General features: G+C 42.4%; 1 protein-coding gene across 1 annotated transcript; it reads right to left on the bottom strand.

Annotated features, from left to right (window-relative positions):
- Positions 1 to 269: 269 nt before the first annotated feature.
- Positions 270 to 2,914, bottom strand: LOC147420354 (uncharacterized). Its single transcript, XM_086504361.1, has 2 exons — positions 2,304 to 2,914; positions 270 to 1,381 (listed from the first exon to the last, which is right to left on the bottom strand). Exons 1-2 carry the CDS (start codon positions 2,841 to 2,843, stop codon positions 644 to 646), a joined length of 1,278 nt encoding a protein of 425 aa, XP_086360487.1. The 5' UTR covers positions 2,844 to 2,914; the 3' UTR covers positions 270 to 643.
- Between the last annotated feature and the right edge of the window lie 10,467 nt (positions 2,915 to 13,381).

Below are 13,381 nucleotides of genomic sequence, written 5' to 3' on the forward strand. Positions count from 1 at the left end.
TTTGACATAGGGATATCTATGTGAGGGGCAGAGACTACGGAGTCACACACTCACTTTGCATGACACTTAAAACCATTCAGAGCATTCAAAACTCTACGAAAACTTCAAGACCCAAATAAACCCTTCTCCATAAAAGGTTTCTGGCAAACTTACATATTAGTATGTAATTAAACGCAGGGCTTGTACGTGACTCGTGTATTGCCAGTCCCCAAAAACAAATTACCAACTGCCCTACATGTGCTCTGACAACGTGAAAAGGAGGCCTGATAAAACGACAAAACTTCCAGCTTGCAAACTTCAAGCGATTTTCAAGCACTTTGCCCACAACTGTTAATTACAGGAAACCTTCCTTGTCAGCGTTCAACTCTACAAAGAAAAAAACTTCAACTGAAGTTTCAAAAGCTAAAGGTAATCAATACCCTACTGGATTGCCTCTTAGAATTAAATTCAAAATTATCGATGAAGTGAACAGTTATATTAAAAGTGGGAAACATGCTGGCGCAATAAGCAATCCCTGAAATGTTAGCCATGTTTTCCTGCATAGAAAAGCATATTCTCCTTGAGAAGAGGTACCACTACAATGATAACATCTGCTATGTTATCAGTGGTCCGGCCACTCAAACCTCTGCTATTCAAATTAATTCTATTGGACCTCTGCAGATTGCCCTGCCCTCCCACTTTCAAGATCGGTAACCTCCCTTACTTCTTTCTCCCCGTCCATGCCTTCATTCATACTCTCCTCTACTGGCTTCTTGTCTGAAGTGGGCAGCTCACTGTCCTCACCTTTCGACTTCAAACTAATGGAGGACTTTTCTGATGCATGATCCTCTTCAGATCCCTTTACAGCAGGTGCTGGAGTAGGATTTGGAGCATCAGAAGTAGCAGATTTGCGAGGCTTCTTCTTCGGGGTTACCACATCCTTTGAACCTCGTTTCTTGCCAGCTACGGGTTTCGGTTCTGCTGCTTCACTATCATGCTCACCTTTGGGAGCTTCAACTACCATAGCCTCCGTTGACTCAAGATCCATCCCACCTTCCATGCTCCCCACTGTCTCACCTTGTTCGTTATCCTTATCGACAATTTCATCTCCGGCTGCTTCCACAGAAGCTGTCACCGTATCTCCCCCCTCTTCCTTGGCTTCCTCTGTATCACCTGCCTTATCCACTTGTGTTTGGCTCTCGATCTGTTTCTTGTGCCTCTTCCCAACAAGGTGTTTCTTGAGAGAATCAGAATTACAACAATCGATTTTGCATAAAGTACACCATCCAGGCCCACCTTCACCTTTATGCCTTTTATCTGCTACAGCTTCGCTTTTGGAAGGAGACTTTGCCCTAGGAGCAGGCTTATCAGTCTTCTCCGCTTGCTTTTTGGCCTTGATTCTCTGCATCATAAAGGACTCTCATCAAAGGAAGATCAGCAGTGACCCCTTTGACAATCATTAATGCAGATTCACTACACAATCATAATGCCATGAATGTTTGGTCTGCTGCTACCTTACCAAACCAAAACAGGCCAAGTGCTCCGAATTAGCCGGCAAAATATTTGGATCTTTGAATAGTGCCCACTGACTCAGCACTTAATCAGACAAAATCCTACCTTCAAGATGTCCAACATATGGGACTCACAACCTTAAAATGAAAGCTATTGTAAAGTCCTTCATCAAAGGACATTACGTCTACCTGGACTGGTCAGGAAAACAATAGTCCTGATCACTGCTCGAAAGCTTAGTGCAATGTCACCGGAAAATTTACTATACAAACCCTCACTTTCTGTTCATCAACTGCTAATGAAGGTTTTATACGTATATGAGAAAAACTTATTCTCGAGCATCGGCAATGATCAGCAAAAAGACAAAAACAGTCCCTTTCGCTAAAGTTCTCCATAATGCTATGTGAATCTCGAAAAGCAAAGCATAACTCCCTTTGAGACCAACCTAGCACAGCAAAGGGGAAAATACTTTTTGTTCGCTAATATGCGAATGCAAACTCGCCATTAGCTAAGCAACTAGCATCAGAACACTTACTGGTTGCCTAGTCTGCTGTCACAACTAACTTGATGGGTGGCCCATCTAGCTTGTATTGCTAATCGCAGTGAACCTTCTCAGGGAAATTACCAAACCACATAATTCTTCAAGCCTGGCGGTCAAAATCACCTACAGGTGGCTTTGGCAGACCCAATCTTGCACAAAAACAAATAGTTCGAAAAACCTAATAGTTTGAAACAAACTATTGACCCCTAATTGAGATCGTAGACTTAAGACACCGGACAATCAAAAATCAACAGCTTGCAGCACAGACACTAACCTGGGAGGGTCGAACGCGATCACGGCTGCGGTCAAATGTGTGTCGCTCAAAATCACCAGGACCCCACCCATTGCGTAAATCTCTTCGACCTGGATGAAACACAGGCATACGTGCATCACCCATGAAAGGAGGAGGGGGAGGGGGACGATGATGATGAAGCATGCCCGGACCTCCACGTCGCGGTAAGGGCATATCAGGGGGCGGCATCATCATCATTTTGCGTGGAACAGTAGGCGGAGGAGGATACCTTCTGTCAAAGGCGCCAAAGTCCCTTCTTTCTGCAGGATGAAGGCGGGGGGGAGGAAGATCACGAGCATAACGTTCCAGAGGGGGCAGCAATCGAGGGGGAGGAGGAGCAGGCTGCGGAGGCGGTACCATTGTAGCGCCTTGCAAGGATTCAACTGTGTAGAAGCCCTGGCCTGTCGAGAGGCTAGGAACCGCTGTGGGTGGTATCGCACGGCCTGAAGAGGAGGCATACCCACCTCCATCTCCGCCTCTGCTCCTTCCATACTCGTGCTGCGAACCTCTGCGTAGATCCATCGCTAGCTCCTCGCGTTTCTTGACGAAGTTCTTGCCTTTCACGAGTGAATTTTAGGTCTAATTACACTCTCTCTCTTTCTCTGCTCTAACGACGTTAAAACTCTCTCTCTCTCTCTCTCTCTCGCTCTCTCTCATAGGTGCAGTTCACATGCGTGTGCAACAAATTGCTAACCTGCTATGTTCACGTGAGTGCTTTCCACAAACAAATTGAGAACTTGTTGGCAACAAGTTGCCGCCCTGCTTCATGTGGGTGGGGAGGAGCAGAACTGCAACCACAGATAAGTGATTCCTAAATTGCTTCATGTGGGTGGGGAGGAGTAGAACTGCAACCACAGATAAGTGATTCCTAAATTGAGCTGGTCTTTCGACAAATCAGATTCACGATGTGTGACCTGGCAGGGTGGGAAGAAAAAGTGTATTGCCTTCAGTAATCTGCACGAGAACAGAATTGCTACCAGTTGCTGGTTGCAAACTCGTGCGCAACCTACCTCACAGGTGAACAGCCTCATACACACACCCCACTTTTACCTTGATTGTATTTGTATAGGCTAAGAAGGTTTTGAGCCATACTCAGCACCTAACATGTCCACGTGTATCCGATGGGGCAAGAGGAAAATCTTGCTACGTGGCTTTCTCACTTTTTTCAAAGTTTGAAGCTTCAATTTTCTTGCAAGGAATCAAGGCGAGTTTCCATCCATTGCCTCTTCTCTCTCTCTAATTCATACAATACATGGATTGAATGTAGTCAACCACACAGAGAAGGCGTTAATGGTGGCAAGCAGTAGCCAAGGCTAGTTTATGGCACTAGCAAAGTGTCGAGATGCTCACTACGCTCACTGTCGACACGATAGTGAGCATATGAGCGTTTGATGGGCAGCTTTGAAATTTTGAGATTGGGTGTAGCCTTTCATGACGGTCTAGTTGAGGTCATGTAGCCAGGGGAGCATGAAGAAGGCTCATGGTACTCTCTCTCTCTCTCTCTCTCTCTCTCTCTCTCTCTCTCTCTCTGTGTGTGTGTGTGTGTGTGTGTGTGTGTGTGTGTGTGTGTGTGCGCGCGCGCGCGCGCACACACGTTGTGCACAAGATGTTGACATGGGCGAGAGAATCCACGATGAGATTGTTGGTCATGTGAGGGACGTGCGGTGGCGTCCATGCACATGCATGTGGGAAGGGAAGCAGGAGAGAAGCACACCTTTTGGGGGAAACGCCGCACTGGGAGCAACAGTGTGTGTTGCCTCTATTGGTCTTTGTATAAAGTGTACAAGAGTTACTAGTTAGTGCGTTAGTCACGCGGGTGGCCACAGGCCTTTATCCCAACAATCTCCCACTTAACGACCAATATGGCTATAAGAGTCTATGACTAAATCTAGTATGTACAAATGTGAAGCACGATAGTTTCACCCTTGTACAATTGTGCTCACCGTACACCCATTAACTCGATGCAATGTGTAAACCGCTTCGTAGCGAGGCTCTTTGTAAGAGCATCCGTTGGGTTGTCATCAGTGTGGACATTGGCAAACTCCAATCACTTATTTGCCAAGGCATCCCAAATGAGATGATACCTCACCTCAATGTGTTTTGACTTAGAGTGAACCATGGAGTTTCTTGCCAAAGCAATGGCACTATGACTATCACCATGCAAAATTGGAACCTGCTGTATGTTTAAATCTCCCACTAAATGTGCCAACCACATAACTTCCTTGTTGGATATGATACTGCAACATGCCCAGTCTCTGTAGTGGAAGAAACCATACAATCTTAGAGAGATGATCTCCAAGAAATGGCCTCCTACAAATATGAAAATGTAGTCAAACGTAGATCTTGGCAACCCACATAATCTGCATACATGTAACCAACAATAGATGGGCAGTTGTTACCAAAGCATAAACGCATGTTCGTTGTGCCCTTCAAGTATTTGAGGATGTGTTTCATTGCTATCCAATGTTGTTTGCCCAGGACTAGCCATATATCAACCAATCACTCCCAGTGCAAATGCAATGGTTGACCTCTTAGCTACCATAGCACACATAAAATTGCCTATAGCTAAAGAATATTTCACACTTGCCATTTTTCTCTCTCAGCATCTAACTTGGGAGAATTATAAGACCCAGGGAGAATGCATTGAGAGATCCACCTCCCTACCACCCTATATATAGGCTCCTACTACCCTCTTTGGGATCCCCGGTCCACATTGAAGCAGTCCAGACCCTTGGCCTAGGTCCGTGGTCCATGACCTGCACACAGCTCTTGTTCCACTCGCCCTCCATGGTTTGCATGGGCATGCAAAATGAGGCGCTTGGGAGACCACGCCTTTCCCCCCCTTTCCAAGCCTATGCTTTGATACCACTATAAGACCCAGGGTCTGCATTGAGAGATCACCTCCCTAATGTTGGGTATGCAAGCCCAGTGTGTCAAGTGTCAAACCCGTAGGAACAAGCCCTTGAGGCATGTAGATAATACTCAGTTACCTTTTTTAGTGTGCATGGCAAGTTTGGCTTTATATATATTGTAAGGTTGTTTACACAAAATAATAATATCAAACAATAGTGTGTGTCGTCTTCTTTCTCTGTGTCGAATTCTCTTTCTCCATCTCGTTCATTCTGCTCTTCTCCTAGCCATGGCACCCCACCGACTGCACCCACCATAGCCCGCGACCTCATCCTCTGGTATCAGAGCTTGGCATCGGCCTTGGCTCGACTCGGCTTGCGGGAGCAGTCGCTTACAGAGGGAGGAAGTAGCGTTGACAACCTGCATCAAAACGAGCAATTTCTACAACAACAGAATCGCCCTGGCTTTTTGGTGAGCTCTCGACTCTTGAGCACCTCCTAAATCGGCCTCTACAGCCCGCTGCAAGTGAAACCATCTTGCTCATCGTCGCCTGTCTGCAACAAAGAATGACTCAAGCTCTTGTTCATACGTTATTTCAAAAGGGCCACCCCAAGGTCTTGAGCCCCTAAGCCAATGGGTAGTCACACCCTTATTCACATCCTTGAGTTTGGTGCTCGTCGATGCTCATAATCGATTAGCACTTGGATCAACAAATTGTGAATTTTCAGATTGCAGGATATTGCCAAGCTTTTCACAGCATATCAAACACCTTGTGTCACCTGCAAGCGATGAAGCAACGGTACCATGAAAACAAAAAGCTTGCGTATCAAAAAGCACTGCAATCGACTTATGGCTTGCAAGCTAGATGCTACCACAAGAAAGGTTTTTAAAGAAAAGACAGATGATGGTTATCGAATAAACATGAGAGTAGATGTGGTTCAAGTAAGGCAGAGACATGAGGCCTCAGAAATGGTAAAGAATTATCGGCATGGTTAATTAATCGGTGTTAAGCTGCCAATTCTTGAGGAAGTCAAAGACCGTTACATGAAGAACTACTTCAAGATTCCGGTACCAGATTTCACAAACTATCTTGGTCAGTTTAGTGTCATAGATTTGTCCTCTTTTATTGTCAAAACCATCATAAACTTTCTACTCAAAGCCTCTTTTTACATTATCTGTTGTCAGTTATTGCCATGCAGTCAAAATTTTGTACAAGGTTACACACACTGCCACAAATAAAGTGGTAAGACCACCCTTTTGTTGTTTGGTCGAGTTCTTGTATGTCTCACACTGATGGTTGTTTGAGGGAAGTACACACACACGCCTATGCTACAGTCAAAGGGCAGACTTCTTCTCATGGTTTCAGGTGATTGGACTTTACCATGGTCTGTATCAAGTCCATAGTCAGTGGTTTGGGCTGGAGGGGGGGGGGGGGGGGGGGGGGGGGGTGTTGGGTATGCAAGCCCAGTGTGTCAAGTGTCAAACATGTAGGAACAAGCCCTTGAGACATGCAGATAAGCCTCAGTTACCTTTTTTAGTGTGCATGGCAACTTTGGCTTTATTAAATTGTAAGGTTGTTTACACAAAATAATATATCAAACAATAGCGTGTGTTGTCTTCTTTCTCTCTGTCGAATTCTCTTTCTCCATCTTGCTCGTTCTGCTCTTCTCCTAGCCATGGCACCCCACCGGCTGCACCCACCATAGCCCGACCTCATCACCTAACACCCTATATATAGGCTCCTATTAGCTCCTACTAGCCCTCTTCAAGGAACTTCATGCTGGCAGCCATGCTGTTGAACCATAGTATCCCTAGGATAGCATCCTCATGTTGGAGAGGAGAGAAAAAGTGTCTTCTTTGTCGACATAGCTTTGGACATGAAGCCTCAACTTCCCAATCAAGGGAGTAACGGAGGCTTGATGTCCCTTGAAAGCGGCATCGGCAGTTACAACATCTCCCATCTCAAAAGCTTGAATGCCCAACTTGGTGGCCAACTCCATTGATATGAAGTTGAGAGTAGAACCAGGGTCAAACAAGATGAAGGCATCATGCTCCCTTACTTTTCCCCAAGCATAGGAGAGAGGTGATCCTTTGCAATGAGCATCCTCTTTTAGAGCTTCGATAGTGGAAGCTCTAGGAGTCTCATTGCGAGCATTTCTTTTGGGGCGAGAACGATAGCCGTCCTTGCTCCCCACACTTAAAACATTTGCGATCCTTGCGAAAAGTTTCAAGCTCTTCAGGAGAGAGTTTATTTTTACCTTTGTAAACTCCTTTCTCCTTGGACCGATTGTTGTTGTTGTTGTTGGAATGGACTTGGGAAAAAATTTGGGCATTAATTTTTCCCTTTGTATCACTTTTGTCTTTATTTTCCATGGGCTTGACATTCCGTCTAACCCCTTGTTGGAAATTGATGCGTGAAGCAACCACGGTATGGTGGATTACTTCACTGATAGAACAAGGCCGTTGAGAGTTGACATGCTCGGCCATCTCTTCAGGTAATCCCGCATAGAATTATTGCTTTTGCTCAGCAAAGTCTATCTTTTGAAAGACAGTAGCCTTGAGATGTAAATCCCAAAACTTGTCTACATATTTGTGGATAGACTCATGAGAGAGAAGCCTCAAACTCCGCCATTCGGTGAGCACTTTTTCCTTTACATCGCTTGCAAGGAATTGCTTCATGATGGGAACTCGTAGAGTTTTCCATGTTTTTGGGGCTTTGCCATTGCCACGAAGGCTAGCCCACCATTGACAAGCCGATTTTTGGAAGTGCATAGCTACATGGCATAGCTTGGAGGACTCCATGAAGCCCTCATCTCCAAAGGCCGCATCAAATTGTTGGATGAAGGCCAATACTTTGTCGGTAGCACCAAAGGTGCCATCATAGGTGAGAAAAGAGATACTCTTTCCTCCCTCTGAACTTCTTGAGCTTTTGTGACCTTCGCCATGCAGGGTAAGATTTGCGCAAATTCCTCCCCTCTTGTATTCTCTAGGAGAATAGCCATAGCTTTCATCGGTAGAGGAGGAAGGTGAAGAAGAAGAAGAAGAGGGTGACCTCTTTGTTGCCCTTTTCTTCCTTGGTTTCCACTCTTCCCTTTTGGAGTGACGAGGAGAAGGACTATGGGTTAACCGTTTCCTCTTGGGAGGAGTTGGCGATTTTTTAGTCCGCCTTCTTCGTGGAGCCATGCCACATCTTCGGAGGAATTTAGGGATTCATTGCTTTCTTGATCTTTGGATTCCTCCTCTCGTATGGGAGAGAGTCTTCTTTTGGGGGTCTCTTCAAGAGGCCTTGTAAGCTCTCTCTCCTCTTGGAGAGGAAAGGAAATCCCATAAGCACGAAGTTGTTGAGTAACTTCGGCTTGCAAAGTGGGGTTGCCCATGGCTTGTTGCAACCTAGTGACAAGATAATTAACAAACATGGGGGCATCATCATTGGCACCTTCATGTGCAAAATCAAAGTTATCAATGTTCATTCTACTCTCTTGGTTATTGTCAGCCATGTTAATTAAACTTATACGTTTACTTAGTGTATGCTTTGGCAATTCAAAACCTTAGTTGCTACTCCTCTTAGCCTTTGAAAATAGACACTTAAGTATCTACACGCACGGCTCGAATTGGTTAATTATAGAGAGTAGTGGAGTGAGTCTAACATAGCGAAGTTGCCGAGGGATAGCTCCTTTCGGACTTCTTATGGCTCAATAATGGTAAAGCCGTAGGCAAGTCTAAATAGACTCCATTATTAAGACCAAAGCTCCTGAGGTGTGCACCATATTCCACATAGTGGGCTCAACAAAACCGATAATAGATCCCAGACTCACTTACCCTAATATAGTTAACAAAAACAACCATTAATAGGTTACTTAAGGACCTCTCTTCTTAAGCAAGAAAAGGGAAACCAAATGCTCTAATACCAATGTAATGGAAATGGCCTATGAACTTTGAGAGTAGCGAAATTAGGAAATTAGGTGAAGCACTTTTGAGAGATTACTTTGTGAGCATAGCAGGTGAACTTAATTGATGGTAGCAACATAAACATGGTAATTAGTTAACTTGGCATGAACAATACTTTTGCAAGAGAGAGAGTTTAGAGAACATGACAATAGTTGAGGACCGGATTCATATGGATCCAATCCCCCCTCCAATAGGCATTTGTATTATAGTTTCTCCCATCAAGAGAGACTTGGTACAATATGATCTTTGTGTTCCTTGTGACCTACATGATGCAATGAAGATGGAAAGCTTCATGCATCACAAGCATAACATAAACTTGTAGAAAGCATTAACTATCCCAAGCCTCGGTCCCAAGGCCTCAAACACCTTCAAAGGTGGAGAGAGCTAGCGGGGAATGAGGGTAGGGAAGAGGAAGAAGAAACTGTTAACTGAGTCAACGTCAGTTTTAATAGAAGTTGCCAAAGACTAAAAACGTACGAATGTAAATCGAAGATCAAAGTGAAGAAGCAGTAAAGATTGAAGTTACACACTTTTCACATTTTTGCAAAATGGCCATGTATTGTAATTTCCCAATTTATCTAGCCATTGTGATAATTGTAACGTGTTACGGGCTCAATAAGAGTTCCAAGATGTAAAGCATAGGTCACTTAGTGTACCTAAGTTGCAGATACAATAAGTGTGGAGTTTCAAAGGTCTTGGACGCCGGACATTACACATTTTAGACCTTGGCTAAGGTATAAAAGCCAACTTTGTAAAGATTTTATTAAGTTTTTGGATAAGAAATACACAGCGTGAGCTAACGGCGCTCACTCCTCTCCTTCTCGTGCTTCCTACTCCCTCTCCAGTTGTCACATTGCGAATGCGTTTGTTGCATTGCAACCGCAGGTAAGAGCTCTATGCACTGACGTAAGCCATTCACAGTATTTCGTAGCTTTTGGCGTCGCCGATCCGCGGCCTAATTTCATCATAAATAGGAATTTACATGTTCAAATAAAAAACTAAGCATAGGTGGGGTATTGGGGTATCATTGCTAAGCATTTAGTTGCATTCTGGGTCGAAAATGACTAGGTCAAAAATCCACTGCTGTTAATAATCGCGATTTTGGAACTTGACCTAAAGTGGGGTTTGAGGCTATAGGCATGTGTGCTTAGGTCTTATAAACTTGTCCTAGAAGTTTTGTTACGTTTGGATGTCATTTGATGCCGTAACGGATGTGAATTGTTTGCCGATGAGCGATTGGCTTTTGGTGATTTCAGTCACTTGAGTGTAGCTTGAGTTAGATGCGAGTTGTTAGTTGTTTTCCAAGAGATTGACAACCTCTTGTAACCTCGATGCACTAGTCGAGTCAGCTTCGTCCCATGGTTTGACAAATTAATCGTGGTTTTCGCTAATACTGCAATAAGATAGGATGGTGAGGTTAGACATGCGTTCCATATTTGGCGTCGTTGTCGGGGATGAATAGACCTAAACTAGAGAAAACATGAGTCTTTTGTAACTTTGTCCATTAACTTCCTCTAGGTTCACCTAGAGTAAAACTTTCTTTTTAGAAACCGCATAGTTTAAGATTATCGTCTTTTGCTGTGTAGAGGTAGCTTGGAAGTAATCGTACTTGCTGAGTGCCTTTAGGATTGTAGGATTGTAGATTTGGATTAGGATTTGGAGAATGATTAAAAGGCGAGACAAGTCTTAAGATCAATGCTCAAGAAACCATAAAAAACAAGAAAACTAGTGTTTGTGGACACTTTCCACAACTTTATTGCATGAGAACCTAGGAGTAGGGTAAGTAGGATCCGAGGTGGATTTCAGAACATTGCTCACTCCAAACGAATCATTTGTGAGTTGTTTATGTGAAGTTGCAGAGTTTCAGATCTAAGGCTAGAAATAGCACAAAAAGACTCCAAACCACTCAATCCAACTGGAGAGTAAGTCTAAAAGTTGTATGAACCAGTGGGTAAGCTCAAGGACACTTTGAGGTACAATTTTCAAAAGTTTGGCAAAACTCAGATTATTTACTTTTTCTTGACATTTTTGGCCAAATTAAGCTTTGACTTGATTTATAGGCTCAAAATAGATCATGGAAAGACCGTCCAGTGAAAAAGTTCAAAAAAGTGTCAGTTTTGGGCCAAAAGTTAATAATCGTGATTATTAACTTTCAGCTCAGATTTGACCAAGGTTCATACCATTGACTCCTTGTATGTATACAAATAACTTTTGTAAAGGCCCAAAAGATTTGGATCACCAAACTGGCAAAAAACTGGGTAAAAACTAAAGTTTGTACTGACTTTTTGAGTCTTGAGTGTAAATTGGGGAAAAATTTGTCCAAACTTAATGAAACTTGATTCATATGCTTATATTGATGTGATAGACATGTGTACATGCTCAGTTGACCAAAAAGATGCAAAAAGTTGCCAGAAGTAAATAATCGTGATTATTTACATCTGCCCCATTTTTCAACTTTTTTGACCAAGTTAGCATACCACTAGTTTTACCATGTTGTAATAAGCCCACAAACCAAATTTGATAAGATTCGGATCAATGGATTGAAAATTGTGACCAAATTTGCAAAGTCAGTCTGCGGACAGAAAACTGATGACCATTTGACCAAAAATAGTCCAAACTTGATGAAACTTGGCTAAAGACCTTAACTTGAGATGCTTAACAGATCTGTGTCAAGATTGGAACAAAAACTTGCAAAAAATTTACCAAAGTAAATAATCACGATTATTTATATTTGCTCCAAAAATTGACAATCTTGCATATTTGGGCATACCACAAGGTCAAGCACATGAAGTAGACTCCACAAATCAATTTTGGTGAAATTTGGATCACAAAAGTGAGACTTAAGCCACATTCTTGAAATCAAAGTCTGCGGACACGAAACAGTTGATAAACTTGATGAATCTTGTTCAAATTAAGTTTTAACTTGATTCATAGGCTCAAAATAGATCATAAAAAGACTCTCCTCTAAAAAAGTTGAAAAAAGTTGTCATTTTAGGTCAAAAGTTAATAATCGCGATTATGAACTTTTGGCTCAAAACTGATCAATGTTAATACCAGTGATTCATTACATGTGTACAAACAACTTTTGTAAAGGCACAAAAGATTTGGATCACAAAACAGGCTAAAAACTGAAATCTGACTGAATGTGGGGAAATTAAGTCTGACTTGATGAATCTTGTCCAAATTAAGTTTTAACTTGATTCATAAGCTCAAAAGAGATCATAAAAAGGTTGTTTAGGAAAAAAGCTGAAAAAAGTTGTCATTTTAGGTCAAAAGTTAATAATCGCGATTATTAACTTTTGGCTCAAAAATGACCAAGGTTGATACCATACACTCTAATCATGATTGCAAACATCTTTTGTGAAGGCTCATGAAGTTTGGATCACAAAATAGACCAAAACCTTGATAAAAACTGAAATTTGTATTGAATGTCGAGAACTTGAGTGTGACTTGGTAAATCTTGTTCAAATTCAGTGAAATTTGACTCATAGGCTTATCTTGATGTGTTAAACAAGTGTACATGCTTAGATGACTAAAAATCACCAAAAGTAAATAATCGCGATTATTTACTTTTGAAAAGAAAACTAAAAAAAAACTCAAGAAAAAAAAGCAGTAAATAAGCGCGATTACTTATTTTTGCTCCAGAATTGAAAAATTTTGCACAATTGAGTATACCACAGGGTCAAGCACATCAAGTAGACTCCACAAATAGAATTTGGTGAAATTTGGATCACAAAATTGAGAATTAAGCCAGATTCTTAGAATCAGAGTCTGCGGGGATACTAAATAGTTGATAACTTGGACAAATCTTGGTCAAACTCAACCAAACTTGTCCAGAGACCACAACAAGGTAAATACTTGGTAAAACAAACCTAAAAAGTGTAGAAATTGAGAAAAGTAAATAATCAAGATTATTTACTTTTGAGTCCCAAAAACAAGATTTTGGACTTTTGAGATTGTACAGTGCTAGAACAACATAATACAAGGCCACTAGTCAATTTTGGGTTCCATCGGATCCAAATTGGTACCTGTTAACTCAGTTTCAAGTTGCAGATTAGTCCTTTAGCTCCTTGCGAGGATAGAACTTGGAAATCTCATTTGCTGACTCACTTAGCTCAGATTGAAGAACCAGGTTGCAGGCAAAGAATTGGGAGCTTGACAAGAGCTGAATTCAAGTCAAGTGGAAAAAACGGATAACAATCTAATCTGCAGGTTAGGTTATTCAAGGCCTAGATTTTCATCATTTCAAAGGCTGCAATCAA

The sequence above is a fragment of the Adiantum capillus-veneris genome, chromosome 28, assembly GCF_014529385.1.
Source record: "Adiantum capillus-veneris isolate H3 chromosome 28, ASM1452938v2, whole genome shotgun sequence".
NCBI lineage: Eukaryota > Viridiplantae > Streptophyta > Polypodiopsida > Polypodiales > Pteridaceae > Adiantum > Adiantum capillus-veneris.

Excerpts from the sequence above, each read along its gene's own strand:
- LOC147420354 (XM_086504361.1), bottom strand. The coding sequence starts at position 2,843 with ATGGATCTACGCAGAGGTTCGCAGCACGAGTATGGAAGGAGCAGAGGC. Across the intron at positions 1,382-2,303 it reads ATCGCGTTCGACCCTCCCAG|AGAATCAAGGCCAAAAAGCA; the intron begins GTTAGTGTCTGT and ends TTTATGATGCAG.